Below are 18,761 nucleotides of genomic sequence, written 5' to 3'. Positions count from 1 at the left end.
TAATTGTATATAGCGCTCAAATGCCCGGGGGCATCTTGGCGCTGCTGCTGTCTTGATAAGGGTAATGAAAACGTTAACTACATTAATGACTGGAGAGCCAGTGCTTAAGACACTGAAGATGCTTTGGTTGAAAAGGGAAGAATTAGTTCGATTAATTTTACCTGCAAAGTGTAAACAAGAACTGGCACACTTATTAGAACTACTGCTGCAAGACCTGCAAGCTAGGGAAATATTCTATTTAATATCTACACACCTCAGAATCGTCAGTCACGTTAGGCTTGTGGCTCAGGTGGGAGATGGGACTTGGCACTAGGACTAGGGTTTGGGAACCTCAGCGCAGCAGGACCAGGCATGCATGTAAGTAGAAATCACAGGTATGTAGAACTGCTGTAAAGAAAGTTCTCCTTAATTCGAATCTTCACTGATTTCATTAAAGCTAATTAGCTCTGTCTATGTGCAGGATCCTCAAACACTGTTCAAGAAATACTAGCTCTGTTTCATGAACACAAGGATATCTACAGGCTGGTCTGTGAATCCCTATTGCTGGGATCACTCTAAGACAGTTAGGGCCTAATACGAGGCTAGCAGTCTTAAGACCGCCAGCCTCGCGGTGGCGGTCAGGACCGCCACTGCTGTGGTGGTCCGGCTGCCACATTATGATCCTGGTGGTCAGACCACCAGGGTTCTGCAGTTTCTGCCTGGATCAGTGATCTTGATGGGTTGACGGCGGGTGGAGGTCGCAATCTGCCAGGGCAGTAAGACCTCGTTTTCTGTCAGCCTTTTCATAGCAGTTTTACCGCCATGGAAAGGCTGGCGGAAAACAGGGGCAGGGGGCCACCGGGGACACCAGCACTACCCATGCACTTGGCATGGGCAGTGTACGGGTCTCCCTGCCCAGCACCATTGCAATGTTCACTGTCTGCTGTGCTGGTGCACCCTGCAGGCGACAACATTGCTGCTGACTCGATTTCGAGCCTGAGACAATGCAGCCACCAGTTTCCCGCTAGGCTGACAGACAGAAACCTGTAATAGGTTTGGCAGGGTGGTTGCCACTAGGGTTTGCAAACAGGCTATGCTGTGAGTTTTCCCAGTAGAATGACACATTTGTTGAGCATATCATGGCAGGTGACCCATTCTTGGTGCTTTTCCACTTTATTCTGCTGAGAACATCTGGTTGGTCGCTCTCCATGTTTGATGTGTGCTCCTAATAGAGGGACTGTTTTTGAGGTAAATTTCCATGTTGTGACTCAGTGCCTTATTTTCAGGGAGTCAATGGAGAAGTTCTGCGACCTTGTTTCTTTCTATCTGTTCAGAAAGTCCCTCAAAGTTGTGTTGTACATCTATAGCAACAAACATTGTCCATTAAGGCTGGCAGGAAGAATTTCAAGATTATATCCAGAATGTTTATATGATCCAATGAAGTGAACTGTTCTCCCCCACAAGAGAGGTGTCTAGCACTTTTGTTTTGGTCGTCAGTGATTAGTGGAATGGGCAAAATTCAATCTTGTCTTTATTTTTCATCTGCCATGGTAAAGATTGCATAATCAACACACGGAATGCCAACTTGTCTTCACAGTGATTTGAGTGCTGGATCCATTGGTCCTCTATCAACTCTTTCAGTGGTCTCATGTGTAGCTTTGCACTGGAGGATATGAATACGCTTTCAGGAGAGGGTAAATGCAACCCATAAGTAAGCAAGGTTTTTTAAGTAGAAACTGACAATTCTGGAGGAGAGTTGTCTTTATATTGGAAGGCATAACTTATTTTTTGTCTGTGATATGCCTTCACTACTGCATTTGGAGAAGGCTCTTGGTGCTGCTGATTGAACATCAAAAGATAGGACCCTGAATTGGAAATGCTCTCTGTTTACCATACATATTAGAAATGTTAGTTGTTTCTCCATGACTGGGATATTTAAGTGTTTATCCTACAGGTCTGTGGTGCACATCAAATCCCCTTCTGCAGTTGTGGAAAATCTGTTGGAAGGTGCAGTAGCCTAACATTTTCAGAACCAGGGTTATTCTGTACTTTTCTCTTGGATCCATTTTACGGTCCAGAAAGCACATTAGGGTACATGATTTTGTTCTTTTGGGCTCTCAATAAGCATTTAATCACTGTTAATTCTGAAGCATGCAGACTTCCAGGACCAAGCGTTCTTTATGCAGTTGCTTTAATCATGTGGGTGCAATGATCAGAGGTGGTATTTTGGACCACAGAATGTAACTACTATCCACAATAGATGCTGCCCATTGGTCTTTTTTGCCACCTTTCTGGGCAAAATCTGAAACTGTGATTTTGTTAGGGAGGTAGGAGAATATGTGCCCTAAAGGTACTCATCATGGTCAGAGGCGTCACTGCAGTTTCTTGCTTAAAGGTCTTGACTGCTGAGTATTACTGCGAGAAAACGGTGCTTGTCTCTTTCTCATTAGCATCTCTTGTAGTGGCAGTTTGGGAGGGTTTTTTTCCTAGCAGTCTCGTATGTAGATGCAATGTGTAGGAGTCAAGTCAGGGATGCTGGGGCAAATCCCGATTTGGTGGTGAAGTCTCCAATGGTGTTAATATTGAAAGTTGAGACACTTGATGGCAAACAAATGCGGATCCCTGTTCCTGACATGGTCTCCCTTAATATCAGAGGTTTCAGTATAGATTTTGATGGCAACTCTTTCATGTACTTTGGGTTCCTTGATGCTGAACACCTAAATGCCATCTCTAAATATCGAGTGAAAAGTTAAGACTGGCTTGACTAATCATAGTAACTTTATGTTTTATGAAAAATCTCCTCAGGATCAGCAAATTTGATTTCTGGTGGCGCTAAGATGGAGGCTGAGTCTAATCAATCATTTTCAGATTAAGAGAACCACTTGATGCATAGTCAGATGAGGCTATAGAACCCACGCTATCCCTGTTGCAAAACTGCTAATGATCCGTCAGTGCTCTCCCGGACATTTTTCTCAGAGGGGGCACTCTTGTGCTGTATGGCTTGAGAGAATACAGGGGATATAGAGAACATAAGGGTCTTTTCTAACCTTATTATTGTCGCTTCCCAAAAAAGGATAGCATAAAGTTGCCAAAGCACTCACAAAAATCAAAGATGTCACCAAAATGTTCTGGTATCTGAATATAAACTCCAGAATATTATTTGAGTATAATATCATGATCAGAAAATGTGCAGCACAAAACAATTGCGTGGCAGAATATCAAGGGTGTCTTTTTAGGTAACTTTTGTAAATAATATTGATGTTCAAAATAGAGTATACTAAAGTATTGCTGTAGATAATATTGTCTGTAGGTATTACATTATTTGGACACATTTTTTATTTTTTAGCTATAGTATATGTAAATATATTATCATGTATTGTAATTGGATCAAATTAAAAATGTTAGATGTTTGGTTGATTGGGGGATGAGATGGGTAGTGTTTTATTTAAAACATATGTAGTCTGAGATTATTAATATATTTTTTCAGGCTTGAGGTTTATTGAGGAATTGATGAGTAGTGTTTTGGTGCATTACTGATTTCTTTTCTAAGTTGTGGGTTTTATTGGGGTATTGGGTGGGTACTCTTTTATTTCAATGATATATTCATTAGTTATACATTACTAGTACATCATTTAATTAATTTAAATGTTTATCATCTTATTTTAAAAATAATTGTAATGATATTTAGACATATACAGTGGTTAATGTATTTCAATTGTATAAATCCTAAAAGTTAGAGAAATTGTTTTTCCTTTTTTGGGGGAATGGGTGGGCAATTTATTTTCATTAGGAAGATTAATTTACAAAGTTATTAGTTAGGTCTCTGTACTTAAGTTAATAATTATTTGTTAAAAGATTTTAAAAAATAGGGTTGGCATTTTTCATACTTTCGCATTTTCATTTACATTTTTACAACTTTTAAAAATATTTAGTATTTGTTTTGTATATTTTGTCATAGAAAGTGTATTGTACTTAAATAAATAATTTATTTGAATGCATTTAATTTACAACTTATAATAATAAAAGCATTCTATGACATTTGGCAGTATTATCATTTAATTTGTTTAATTTATAATAATATATTAATAATTCTTTATTTGTAGATAGACTATTGAATCTGACACCCCCCACACAATATGTAAAATCTCCCCAATATTAGTTAGTTAAGATTTGACCTCTGGCCAATGTTTTGGACTGGAACTTGGAATAGTAAATCCACCCTTCTGCCTCCAAATATATGTATTTTGCTCAATGTTTGTGGCACAGGAGTTACAATAGTAAATCTGTCCCACCTAGGATATATGCATATCTAGTATCACTACTGCCCCAAAGTATATGCACTTCAATAATGTAAGGCCCATATTTATACTGTTTTTGCGTCACATTGGCATTATTTTTTTTTACGCAAATGCGGTGCAAACTTAACTCCATATTTATATTTTGGTGTTAGACACGTCTAACGTCAAAATATTGGAGTTTGCTCAATTTTTTAGATGCGTGAGATGCAGGGTAGGCATTCCCATCTAAAAAATGGAGCTATCCCCATAGCCCCATATTTATCCCCCTGTGCTAAAATGACACACAGGTGGGAGGAGGGGCCAAACAATGGTGCAAAGCTTGCTTTGCACCATTATTTAACACCTGGGTCAGACCTGGTGTTAGGGGGCCTGTGGACCCATTTCCATGGTCAGACACCATGGAATGGGTCCACAGGTTCCCTCCCCAAGCCCCAGGAACACCCCCACCAGAGGGACACCGGAGGATGGGGGACCACATCCCAGGTAAGGAGGGTAAGTAGAGGTAAATATTTAAAAAACGTTTTTAAAGTACCATTGGGGGCCCTGAAATGGCCCCCCTACATGGCACTGGGTTCAGTGGCCATGACTAGCCCTTATCCCCTGTGCTGGCCATTGGGGTGGTGGGCATGACTCCTGTCTTTTTTGAGACAGGAGTCATGTGGTATGGATGGTTTTGTGTCAGAAAATGATGCTAGGCTGGTTAAAGGCATTTTTTGCCTCTAACCAGCCTAGCATCATTTTTTGGTGCAAAACCCCCTTCTCCCATACCGTCACCGTCACCCCCACCCGGCTAACATAATTTTTTTAACGCTAGTCCACCCTTTGCGCCGGCTTGCGGGGTTCCATAAATTTGGCGGCCGGCTGGCGCTCTAGAATGACGCAAGCCGGCGCTATACTTTTTGACGACAAACTGCGTTTGAGCAGTTTTGCATCAAAAAGTGTAAATATGGACCTAAATGTCTTGTGCACTTGCCCAATCCTTGTGGGACTGGTGTCAGAATATTTACTTTCCCCTGCCCCAAATATAGGCATTTTTCCCGGTTATAGTGGAACTTGCGGTAGAATATTATGGGCCTCATTATGACCCTACGGGCAAAAGACCGCGGCGGGTATTACGAGTTTTCCCCTGGGCTGGCGGGCGGTTCCAGTTAAACCGCCCGCCAGCCCAGGGGAAAACGACCTTCCCACGAGGATGCCGGCTCGTAATCGAGCCGGCGGAGTGGGAAGGTGCGACGGGTGCTACTGCACCCGTCGCGTATTTCACTGTCTGCAAGGCAGACAGTGAAATACATTTTGGGGCCCTCTTACGGGGGCCCCTGCCGTGCCCATGCCATTGGCATGGGCACGGCAGGGGCCCCCAGGGGCCCCGCGACCCCCCCTACCGCCATCCTGTTCATGGCGGCTTTCCCGCCATGAACTGGATGGCGGTAGGGGGGGTCAGAATCCTCATGGCTGCGGAGCGCGCTCCGCAGCCATGGAGGATTCCAATGAGCAGCGGAAAGTCAGCGGGAGACCGCTGACTTTCCGCTTCTGACCGCGGCTGAACCGCCGCGGTCAGAATGCTCATTGGAGCACCGCCAGCCTGTCGGCGGTGCTCCCGTGGTCGGTGGCCCTGGCGGCCACCGGCCGCCAGGGTCAGAATGACCCTCTGAGTCTGTTCCCACCCAAAAAAAGTGCACTTTCCACAATTTCATTAGTTAGAATACTAAATATTATCCACTATGCCCACAAATATATGCACCTTCCCCATTTTTAGTGGGACAGGAGTTAGAATAGTAAATCTGCCTCCCCAAAAATATGCACTTCTCCAGTTTTATTGGGACTGCAGTTAGAATAGCAAATCTTAGCTCCCAAAAATATACCCTGTCCCCGATTCAAGTTTTTTTTTAAAACTATTCCTATAATGTTTTATATTTTTTTATTTGTCACATTTTAAATTACAATAGTTATGTTATTGATATTTCTGCAGTTTCATTGCTGGGATAGGAACTAGATATTCTGGTAGTTTTTTTCCATGATATATTTGTAGTTGGTATTTCGACACACAACCCACCAAAATATGTCAAATGAGGTTGATTTTAGGAAAAACATTGTGTGCTAGTCAAATACAAGCATAAGTCTAAAGCCCTGTGTTCAGGGAGCTTGTCTTTGCAGAGGGGAAAAATAAACTCAAATCAGGGCCTTGTTTTTTCCCTAGGATCCGAGGAGGATCCTCAAATCAGCGGATCGACCGAACAAAAAAAAGGGCAATTTCTTGACCATGAAGGGTCCCGAAGGGACACTCTCCATGTGTCTTGTATGTTTTCCCACAGTTTTTTCCCACTCCCCAGGCAATGCAAAAAACAAAATGTCAGCTGTAACTTTTCTGTCAGGTTGCGGTAAGCCAATCAGAGACCTTCTTTTCTTCTGAATCCAAGGAGGATCTGTGTTGCTATATACACAAATTTGGTTTTCATTTAATAACTAGAAAACTACTGAATGGATTTACACCAAATCACAAAAAGGGCACCTTTCTCGACCCAAGAGCTACCATTCTGCCAAATTTGGTGTAATTCCGTCCAGTGGTTCAGGCGCTATTGCTGTTCAAAATCCCTATGGAAAAATGCATGGGGAAAAAGTATTTTGGGACCCCCCCTTTTTTTCAGCCCCTGCTTGACGGATCACCCCAAAACTTTCCAGACAAACGTTGAAGTGAGCATCATGTTTTCTTGGAAAAGTTTGTGAAGATTCATCAAACAGCACCAAAGTTATTAGCAAAACAAAAAAATGCTTTTTCTATAGAAACTAGGTCCTAGCTATACCTATTGTCGACCACGATAGATAGATAGATATTAACTAGTGGCGGTCACCACTAGGTAGTTATAGTTAGGACCATGTTTCCATAAAATAAGCATTTTTTAGCTTGCCTATATCTTTGGCATAATTTAGCGAATCTTCATTACATTTTCCCAAAAAAAAGTATGATGGCGATTCTTCGTGTGCATGGAAAGTTTAAGGGTGATCTTTTAAGGGGGGGCCGAGAAAAAGGGGGGGGGGGTAAAAAAACATGTGTTTCCCATGTTAATTCCCATAGGAGTTTTGAACACGACCACAGCCCAAACTGCTGGATGGAATTACACCAAATGTGGCAGAAAGCAAGATTTTGTTCCACAGATTGTGCTTTTGGCAATTTGGTGTACATCTGTTCAGTAGTTTTTGAGATATTTTAGGGAAAACACATTTGTATATCTAGAGCCGCAGATCTTCCCTGACGACTTCATGAATAATAAGAGCTCGTGCACGGAGCTGCAGATCTCTGATTGCCTGTCAACACTTCAAACCAGGAAGTGTTGGCAGCCATCTTGGGAATCGGCTTCAGTTGAGTCCCAGAAAAAAAATTACAAAAAAAGAAAAGGGGACAGGGTAGAGACACCCTGACCCCTTAGCTGTGGTGCTGGGGTCACAAAGGGAACTGCCTTGGCAAAAAAGCACTTTTAAAAAAACAATTTGGCGCAAATTTGTAATGACGTGAATTCACGGCAATTTGTTTTTTAAAAAGCCCTTCGGTGGGCCAGGTCCCGGGGGCATGTTCAAATAAAGGAGAGGGACGCACTGGGTCCCGCTCCTAGGACATTTTGATGCCCCAGGGACCGCCGCCTCCCCAGGCCTTTAATTATATTGAATGCGTGGGTGGGGAGGGACACGACCCCCCTTAGCTCTAGGACTGCCACCTACCCGGGGCTTTAATCAAACACAATGTGGGGGGTTGCATGCCCCCCACCCGCAGCCCCGGGGACCACCACCTCCCAAGGGCAGAACCAAAAGAATGCAGGGGGTCCGTTGCGGATCCCAGGCCCTGGGGCCCACCACCTTCCCAGGTCTATTTTACTTTGAGACTCATAGATGGCTCATAGATGGCCCTGGGGACAGCCCCTCCCAGGTGCCAGCTCCTCCTATGTCCTAGGGTGCCCACCCCCAGGACACAGCTGTTTGCTCTGACTTGCCAGGAGCTTTGACACCTCTTGCCAAGTCAGAGCAAACACTCCACTTTCAGCAAGTGAGAGCTGTTAAACAGCTCTCACTTGCAGAAAGCGGAGTTTTAATCTGTTTCCCTGCACGCAAATATTTGTGCAGGGAAACAGATGAAAACATTGCTCCCGCAAGCAGGGAGCTGCTTGTGGGAGCAATGATGTCTCCTGCAGGACGTGGGGAGCCGGCTAGAACAGCCAGGGCCTTGAGACTCCCCCCACCATCCTGTCACTCTCTCTCTCCCATCCCATAATGGGATAGAAGAGAGAAAGAGATTGTCATTCTAATGGTCTCTCTATGCATAATGTCAAAGTGTCACACTAGCAAGATGTCAGTGTGTTTGTTTATTTTCTAGTGTTTTGACTGTAAAATATTCCTAGTGATGGACCATTGAAGTCTTTTTCCCCTCAAAATCTGTGGGTTGAATGTCAAAGCTAGGGGCCTAATTACAAGTTTGGAGGACGGGAACACCCGCCTGCCAAACTCCTGACAGGGTGGCCGCCACTGTAGTGGCGACCACCCCAGTGGCCCCATTATGGCTTTCCCTCTGGGCTGACCAGCAGAAAACCAGGTTTCTGCTGGTGAGCCCAGCGGGAAAATGGTGGCAACATTGTCGCTGGCTCGTAAACGAACCGGCGGCAATGCTGCCGCCCGCAGGAGGCACCCTAGTAATCCGCACTGTCTGCACAGCAGACAGTACGCATTACAAGGGTGCTGAGCAGGGGAACCCCTGCACTGCCCATGTCGCAGGCATGGGCAATGCAAGGGCACCCCTGTGGCCCCATGCACCTGTTTTCCACCAGCCTTTTCATGGCGGTGAAACCCGGTCGTAATCAGCAGAGCAGTGCTACGTGCAGCGCCGCCCTGGCTGATTGCAACCAGCCCCCAGCCCGTCGAGAACACCGTTCTCGGCGGAGACGGCAGTACTCTGGCAGTCGGACTGCCAGGGTCATAATGTGGCAGTCAGACCACCACAGTAGCGGCGGTTCAGACTGCCACCGAGAGTCTGGTGCGCTAGTGACCGCCAGACACATAATTAGGCCGTAAGTCTGGACACTGCACAGTAAGGGGTCACTCTGGCCTAGTGGTTAAGATTTTAGACATGCACACTGAAGGTTAGGGGTTCCAGTCTAGGTGAGTTTTTGGTCATTTCCTGCTTTAGTTTCTTTTTAATGATAAATATTTAAGTTACATACTGAAAGGTGATCTCACTCTTCGTAGTTGAAAAAAAAACAGTTTTCTTCTCAATTTGACCAAAAATATCTCATTCTAGGTATATCACTCATCAAAACCTAAATCGCTCTCACTCTCTCACTCTCTATCAGGGTTGGGTGGTTAGGTGGTTTGGCCGCAGGGACTGGCTACATGCCAGGGCCTGCAGCCCTGCGCAGTGCAAGGTTGGGTGGTTACAGGTTGTCGGTCACAGGGCCTGGTCAGAGGTCAGGCCCTGCTGACAACCACCACCATGCACAGACAAAGGCCATGCACGGCAGTGGTTAGATTAACGTATAGATGAAAAATACTTTACGTTTAAAAAATCATAGAAATTCACAGAAAAAAAACAAAGGTTACAGCAATGTTATATTTAGGAAATAGAACTGAAAAAAACATAGAAATTCAGTTAAAAAACACAAAGGTAACAGGGACGTTATAGTTAGGCTCACATTTTAAATGTACAAAACCATAGAAATTCACTTGTTATAGTTAGAGTTATCTCAAGTAACTATAACTTGTGCCCAAGGGTAATTATACTTCACACCATCGCCATGCACTACTAATTACCCCACAAATGACGACACTCATGACATCTTGAATAACATCAATGATAATATCAATGTAATATTTGTAGTAAAATGTTTGATGAAAAAACTGCATGGTGGGGCGCGAGTTATAGTCACCTCAAGGCACGAGTTATAGCTACTTGGGATAACAGGTGAATTTCAATAGTTTTATACGTTTAAAATGTGAGCCTAACTATAACTTTCCTGTTTAAGTGAATAGGGATATATACAAAGAAATTATGCTGGTAGATGGGCAGGAAGAAATATTAGTATCGCTCATAAATGTTAATGGACTGCCGCAGAAAGGAAACGCTTATGACTAGAGGTTTATGACTATCAATGTTTATGAATATCAGTGAAGATCTCATGATGGAGAATGGAGACTTCTCCAGTGGGACCACCCCAAATCTGTAGTGAAGACTGTAGGTGGCCTTTTGGATAATACTTATTTGCATTTTGAAGTCCCTTCCCAAGGTTGTACAATGATACTAAATATATTGAAGTACTCTACTACTTCAGCTTCAATACTATGGGAAAGCCTTGTTGTTTGTCAGGAAGAAAACACACTTCTTTCCATGGCTGAGCTGATGTCGAGGTTTACTTTAGAAAATATTGTGATATTGCATCCACTCTAATATTGGAAGTTTACACTTAAGTCACAATGAGACACAGACCATTCACGCATCCTTCAGACCCTCTTTCCAATTCACCAACCAATATTATTACTTCATGTCCTGCTGTTCATGCTACTGCTGCTTTGGCATGTTACATTTACAAGAGGGATTGTGTGTTTCTACTTGAACTGTTTTGTTTTTACTTTCTTATTCAGTCATTCAACTTAAAGCCACCGGTGAAGGAGCTGTGTGCCACATGCCAAAAAACTGTGTATCCAATGGAGCGCCTTGTGGCTGATAAACTCATCTTTCACAACAGCTGTTTCTGCTGTAAGCACTGCAATGCCAAGCTAAGGTAAGGAAAGCATGCAGGGCACAAGAAGCAGTTTCGGTTTTAAAGTGCATTCGCTCACTCACATAACTGAATTTGGTTTCCTAGTCTAAAGAAGGGGACTCAGAGCTAATGACTATGTAATGGTAATCCACCCTTCAAAAGAGCAGTGAGAGGCAATTAAACAGCAATCAGATATACGTACAGGTTTGGTAACCTCGGTAAACAAATGCATTCTGGCGGAAGACACCACAATTGTATGGGGTAGCTCAGGATCTTGGGTTTTGTAGCTTGAAACTCCCACAGATTCACATGCTGTACATTATTCCACCATCTAGTGGTTGGATAAAACATTGTCTTGTGAGTGTCGGCCACTGACATTATCAGGGAGACTCCCTATGATATTGGGTGTAAGATTTTCATGCCCCCATACAGCGTTAGCATGGTCAGAATCGTTTTTCTGACACTGGGATCGAAAACAACATGAAAGAAAACAATAAAAGTTGGCTGAGGAATCTGAAAAAGAGAATCTTAAAATTTGAAGACAGAAGCACGATTGCCAAGACAGACAACAACATCATAAAGCTCAGCCATGAGCAAATATTAATCATGAGGCGAGGGTATTCATTTTACACCAAGACATCGATCAGAACCCAAAGAAAACAGTTTTTTCTATTGGAGGTCTTTTAGCACAATGGTTCAGAGAATGTATTTCCGGAGACCAGCTGTTATCTCTGGGTCTTTTCGTCTCATCAAGGGAGGGGGTCGTGAAAGATACACCCTTTAGGTGTTGCCCTAAATGCCTCCACAAACTGGCCAGTAAGGACCCACACATTGCCTGCAATTGATGCCTCCCAAAGATCACGAGTCCAAAGGGTGTCGAGCATGCACTGCCTTGCAGTCAAAGGCTCTGAATACAAGTCAAAAACAAATGTAAGCACATTATGTTATATCACAGGCCAAAGATGTTTCTCTTAAGGAACTAGGGCCATCAACGTGGAAAGACTCTGATATAGTGGAAGATAAGTAAGGGGTTCAGTGACAAGAACAAGAGTAGAAGCCAGACGTCTACGATTTGGCAGATATTCAATACAGGTAATTGTTGAAAAAGATGTTCTCGATGCTGAAGCTGAGGTGTATAATGCCTCATAAAGAAAGCCTCTATGAGCCAACTGGATTGCCAGACACGGAGGAGAAGACAGTTCATTTCCAACTGAAAGAATAACACTCAGCGATTGAGGAAGGCAAAAAGAAAACAAGCATTGGAATGCAATGGGTCTCGCGTTTGTTCGAGTTAAAGCTATTAGTGTTGTAAACTCCTAACCGGACTTTTCTTGCCACATAAACTGAAAATGAAAAGTAAAACAGTTACACATAACTAACCGGACTTTTCTTGCCACATAAACTGTAAAGTAAAACAGTTTCACATAAGCGGCCGCCATGAGCGCAAAGCAAACACACAAAAGGAAACAGAAGTTCGATCGCAGTGAAAAGTATCAGCAAAAGCGCAATTATCCATGTAACCGGCAAAAGTGTAATTATCCATATAACCGGCAAAAGTGCAAATATCCATGTAACAGGGTTGATGTCATGTAGAGCGCTCGACTACTGCCCAACGAGATCACGCTGTCTACGAAATAAAGAGAAAAAGTAGTGCAGAAACCATATGGAAAACATGGAAAGGGGCTGGTGGGTGCCTGGAGAAACAGGGAAAGGGGCTGGTGGGTGGGTAAAAAAACAAGGAAAAGGCGGGTGGGTGAGGGAAGAAACAGGGAAAGGGGTAGGTGGGTTTTGAAAGAAACAGAATAAGTGGTGAGTTGGTGGGGGGAAGAAATAGGGAAAAGGGCGGGTGGGTGGAGGAAGAAACAGGGAAAGGGGTGGGTGAAAAAACAGGGAACGGGGAGGGTGGGTGGAGGTAGAAACAGGGAAAGGGGTCGGTCGGTGGGGGAAGAAATAGGGAAAGGGGCGGTGAGTGAAGTATAAGAAACAGGGAAAGGGGCAAGTGGGTGGGGAGAAACAGGGAAGAGGCGGGTGGAAGAAACAGGGAAAGGGTGAGGGGTGGTAGGTGGAAGGAACAGAGATGGGGGTGGGTAGGGGAAAAAACAGGGAAAGGGGAGGTTGGGTGGGGAAGAAGCAAGGAAAGTGGCGAGTGGGTGGGGGAAGAAATAGTGGAAGGCAGGTGGGTGGGGAACGAACAGGGAGCGGAGCGGGTGAGTGGGGAAGAAACAGTTGAGAAATGGATGGGTGGGTGTTCGAGAAAAAGAAACAAGTGCAGGTGGGTGGGGAGAAGAATCAGGGACATTAGAAGAAACAGAGGCAGGTGGGCGGGGAGAAGAAACAGGGCATGTGGTGGGGACAAGAAACAGGGACAGGCAGGCGAGGGAAGAAACAGGGAAAGGTGTGGGTGATAGCAAGAAGCAGCTAAAGGAGTGGGTGGGGGTAAGAAATTGGGAAAGGGGCGGGTGTGTGGAGGAAGAAATAGGGAAAGGGGTGGGTGTGTGGGGAAAGAAACAGGGAACGGGGCAGGAGGGTGGGGGAAAGAAACAGGGAAAGGAGTGAGTGGATGGAGGGAAGAAACAGGGAAAAAGGTGGGTAGTTGGGAAACAAGGAAAGGTGAGGGTGGGAAGGAGAAGAAACAGGGAAAGGTGTGAGTAGGCGAAGAAAAGAAACAGACAAAGAGGCAAGTTAGTGGTGGAAGAAATAGGAAAGTGTAAAAAACAGGGAAAGGGGCGAGTGGGTGGGGGAGAAACGGAAAGTGGCAGGTGGAAGAAATAGGGAAAGGGTGAGGGTTGGATGGAAAGAACAGGGATAGGGGAGGGTCGGTAGGGGAAGAAATAGGGAAAGGGGAGCATGGGCAGGAGAAGAAACAGAAAGGGTAGGGTGGGTGGGGAAGGAGACAGGGGCAGTTGGGTGGGAGAGGAGACAGGGGCAGGTGGGTGGGGGAAGAAACAGTGGCAGGCAGGTGGGTGAGGGGAAGAAACAGGGGCGGGTGGGTGGTTAGAAAAATCAGGGACATGTGAAGAATCAGGGATATTAGAAGAAACGGGTGCAGGTGGGTGGGGAGAAGAAACAGGGGCAGGGATGAGTGACTGGGGAGAAGAAACAGGAGTAGGGGCGAGCCGAGGGGAGAAACATTGAGAAGGAACAGGGGCAGATGGGTGAGGAGAAGAAACAGGAACAGTTGAAGAAACAGGAGCGAGGAGGGTTGGTTTTGAGAAGAAACAGGGACAAAGGTGGGTCGGCGGGGAGAAGAAACAAGGAGGGGGGTGGGTAGGGAGAAGAAACAGGAACACTGGCTGGTAGGGGGGTGAGATGAAACTGGGAGGTGGGGACGGAGAACAAAGAGGGACCGAGGCTGGTGGGTGGTGAGAAAAGACAGGGACAGGGGTGAGTCGAAGAAACACAGACCCTGGGTCGAAGAAACTGGGACCGGGGCTTCATAGAAACAAGAATGATGTTTCGAAGAACCAGGAATTTTGGGTGGAAGAAAGAGGGATTGAGGGAGGTGAGTGGTTCGAAGAAACAGGGATTTGGGTGGGTGGGTAGGTCAGAGAAACAGCTACTGTTTATGGATACCGTTAGATGAGGAACAGGAAAACGTGTTTTCCACTAGAAATACTGCAGCTAATGCAGAGGAAAAACATCTGCGCCTTCTTATGTTGCCAAGCATAACTCATCGAGAAAAAGAGACATTGAAGGAACCAGGATCATCTAAAGCAGTCACTCATAGCAGGACGAAAAATATGAAGCATCCCACAAGACCCTATTTACACAATGGATAGTGCGCCTGCTAACGCGTTCATTCTAACCACAACCAAGAAAAGAGCAAATGTACTGGCATGAACATCCTCCAGACAAGCACAGCAAGAGACGGGACGTTGTCCGGACGAAGGTGGAGAGGTCAACAGCTGCACAATGGAATCCTGCGAACCTCAATAGACATGGGCACCAGCAATGAGAGGAAATCATGACCTGAGGCAACACCTTCTAGGGTGAAGCAGTAACACAGGAAGGCTAGGCACTTTCAAATTCCAAAACTGGACACTTTTGATTCTGCCAGATGCGAAATATACACAGGCGCAATCCTCCGCTGTGCATTTCAGATTTCAGGCTAGAAGTGCAGGCAAACATCATTAACGATCCGTTCACAGCAGAGCATTTATCTGAACGGGTTGTCGATGACTACATGGACAAATGAAGAATGTAATGATCCCAGCAGACCCATGAGAGCCTTGCAAACAACACGTTCCCTTCAAAGTAACACAACCAATAGCAGCAGGGGTGAGGGTCAAGCCCTTTTCCAACAATAGCATTTTCAAAGACTCCAAGCCCCAGGGAGCCAACAGACCACCTCTCACTGGCAGCAGACTGGACACAGAGAGTAACCTTTTCATGGTAGAGATAGGTTTACAGCCCGAACCCCCAGTGGTGCGGACTAAACAACAAATGACTCAGCTAATGTTCCCCAGATCACAACAGTGCAGTTAACAGCAGAATTAGGTGGTTTTCTGCAAGAATGGCAGAAAATCACATCGGACAAATGGGCACTAAGTAAAATACAAAATAGTTATTTTATAGACTTGGAAAAAAATCCAAATATACAACCAAAGGGACAGGGATACTAACGAGAATACAAGGAGATTCTCCTACTGGAAATACAAATGAGTGCCATAGAAGAAGTACCCAGAAAGAAACGCAATAAGGGCAATTTACTCCAATAAACTTTCCAGACCTAAAGGTCCCAAATAGGTATGTCAAAACGAGGCGAATCAAGATAGCAACGCTACGAGAAGTAATAGTTATCCTGGAGCAAGGAGATTACCTGTGATGACATACTCCCCTGTCCCAGTGAAGAAGGAACAACACAAATACCTCAGATTTGTAATGAGGGACAAATGTAATTGATTCAAAGTGTATTCCTTTAGGATAAAATTGGCACCAAGGCCCATATTTATACTTGGTTTGTGCTGAATTAGCGTAATTTTTTTGTTAATGCTAATTCAGCGCAAACCTAACTCCTTATTTATATTTTGGTGCTAGATACGTCTAGCACCAAAGTTATGGAGTTTACATTGTTTTCTGGAGGGAAAATCCCACCTCGCGTCAATGAGATGCAAGGTAGGCGTGCCCGTCCAGAAAAGGACGATATGGCCTTTGCCCCACATTTATCCCCCGTGCTAAAATCCAGCATGGGGGCCTTAAATAATGGTGTTAAGCTTGCTTAGCGCCATTATTTAACGCCTGGGTCCTGGCAGGCATAAGGGGACCTGTAGGCAGATTTCCATGGTTGGAGACCATGGAAATTGCCCACAGGTGCCCCTCCCTGTCCTCAGGGACACCCCCACCCCCCTCTACCCACACTAGGAGGTCACCTGAGGATGGGGAACCCATCCAAGGTAAGTCCGGGTGAGTATTTTTATTTTTTTGCCGAACACCTCTCGGCCCCTGACATTCGTCCCCTGGGCATGGCCATTGGGGTGGTGGGCATGGCTCCTGTCTTTACTAAGACAGGAGCCATGACCATGAGGGTTGTGCGCCAGAAAAGGCGCCCCACTGCTTAGAGGCAATTTTTTGCCTCTAAACAATGTAGCGCCATATTTTGGCCCGCAAGCCCCGGCTCCCCCTATGCCTCCCCAGCCCTGTTAGTGTCCTTTCCAAGGATCCTAACAGTGCCTTAGCGCCGGCTAGCACCATTCCATAAATATGGCGCATGGCCTGCGTCTAGGATTGGCGCTAGCGGGCGCTATACTTTTTGGCGCAAACCTGCATTAGCTCAGGTTTGTGCCAAAAAGTATAAATATGGGCCCAATTATGTTCACAAAATTCTTGGCAGTTAATTCAGCAAAGCTAAGAGGACAAATGATACCTGGGTACCCTTATCTACACAACTAGGTGAGAAAGGGGAACTTGTTCTGACAGTGCCACAAGATCATAAACAAGGTCATTTGCACACTGTTCCCAGTGGGGTTCATATCAATATGAAAAAATCCTCTCCCCTCCAAGAACAAGGTATTCTGGGAGTCAAATTGTATCCAGTAAAATCATTCATACAAAAAGCATTACAAGACCAGGTTTGTCCCTACCACAATTCAGTCCATGACAGTGAGGAAAGTAATGAGGTTACTGGATACAATGACATTTTGCACCCCCCTTAGACCACTAATGGGACTCCAGGAACACCACACAAGCATGGCTAGGAAACCAGTGGCCACAGCCAACAAGGGATTAGGACAATCTTGTTGTCATGAACAAAGTTCAGAAGGAACTGAAATGGTGGTCATGTCACTGGAGATCATGATGAAAGGCAGACACTTTGCAGACCAAATCAACTTTGTGACAATCACCACGGAAACATTATAAACAAGATGGAGTGCAAACATGGGAAAATTGAAAATCAGATGACAGAAAGCACAACAGGAGGCTGCAAAACATATCAGTAATGTATAACTAAAAACAATATTTCTAGCACTAAAGGTCTTTCCCTCCCAAGCAGAATGGGAGACTGATCAAATTTAAACAGACAATACAAAAATGATGTTCTACCTACACAAACAATCAAGATGGAACTACATTCTACCACTCTCAAAACTAGCCTTGGAAATATTGACATGGACTACCGAAAAACAAGCTAGGGATAATGGAAGCATACTTACCAGGGGGTCCAACAACAGAGCTAGACTGGCAATAGTAGAAACACCCTCAAGAACATGGAAAACAGCAGACATAGACCTGTTTGCGACAAAAGAAAAGCCAAAATTATATGTCTACGTATCCACACCCATAGTCTAAGGGAAATGCACTATAGATGATTATCTGCTACTCTTTTCTGGCAATACCACTCATACCAACGTGAGAAACAAATGCAAACAGACACATATGGTAATAATTCTTATTGCACAGCGGTGGGTATACAAAATTTGGTACTCACATCTATTAACAATGACACAAAGAGACAATAAACCTTCCAAACAGAATACAGCTACTGAGAACACAGCAGGGGTGGGCCTGCCACCCAAACTCTGCCAGCCTCAACCTATTGCAGGGGCTCCTGAGTACCTAGACTTTGGACCTCTGGTCTACCTACAGAATACATGGGTAGATCAGGGAAGCAAGGGGACCAGCTACTCGTAAGTGGTATGCTGCAAGCAGAAAAGGTTCTTTATCTAGTGTGCTAGAGAAGAGAGAGGGAGAGTTAAGAGGTGAGATTGGTATTGTAAAATATCTAGTGTACTTGCTAAAATCAAAATTGTTACTAAAGAATTTACTTATCTGGCATACTCTGGGCAAGATTTAAAACTTTTAAAATACAGTAATCAAGAGATTCATAGTGTCGCGTGGGCTCTCATTATTCTAAATGAGACTACTGGATTTCTAGGCAGCAGGATCGATAACGGTGTGGGGGACTGAGTCTGACCCACGTGTAAAGAACTCTGTCACCCTAAATCCGGTTTTTGCTCCGGCTAACTAGCAGTGCCTAATTTTTCCCGTGAGGAAGGAATGATTTGGCAGCCGAGCGCATGACATCTTTGGAACTTCTCAGGGAAGTCGTGGTCACTCAGATCCAAACCAACTCTCTTATTTCCAATATGATCTCATATACAAATGACAAAGACAGTATACGTTTTATATAATATTTTAATAAAACAACTGTATTCTAGATATTAAGGCGTGAGCCGCAATAACCAGAATGATACAACACAGTAGAATTGAAATAGTCACCAGGAGAGTAAAACATAAGAACAAAGCTATC

At 44.6% G+C, this 18,761-nt stretch overlaps 1 protein-coding gene across 2 annotated transcripts in view; it reads left to right on the top strand.

The window, feature by feature from the left end:
- Positions 1–18,761, top strand: part of LIMD2 (LIM domain containing 2) — a 127,551-nt gene that overhangs the window by 95,027 nt on the left and 13,763 nt on the right. For both annotated transcript variants that reach the window (XM_069238017.1, XM_069238019.1), the window contains one exon: positions 10,896–11,035. In XM_069238017.1, coding sequence (XP_069094118.1) covers positions 10,896–11,035 — 140 coding nt within the window. The remainder of the gene's footprint in view (positions 1–10,895; positions 11,036–18,761) is intronic.

Source organism: Pleurodeles waltl, chromosome 6, assembly GCF_031143425.1.
Source record: "Pleurodeles waltl isolate 20211129_DDA chromosome 6, aPleWal1.hap1.20221129, whole genome shotgun sequence".
NCBI lineage: Eukaryota > Metazoa > Chordata > Amphibia > Caudata > Salamandridae > Pleurodeles > Pleurodeles waltl.
This window is presented reverse-complemented; position numbering and strand designations above follow the sequence as displayed.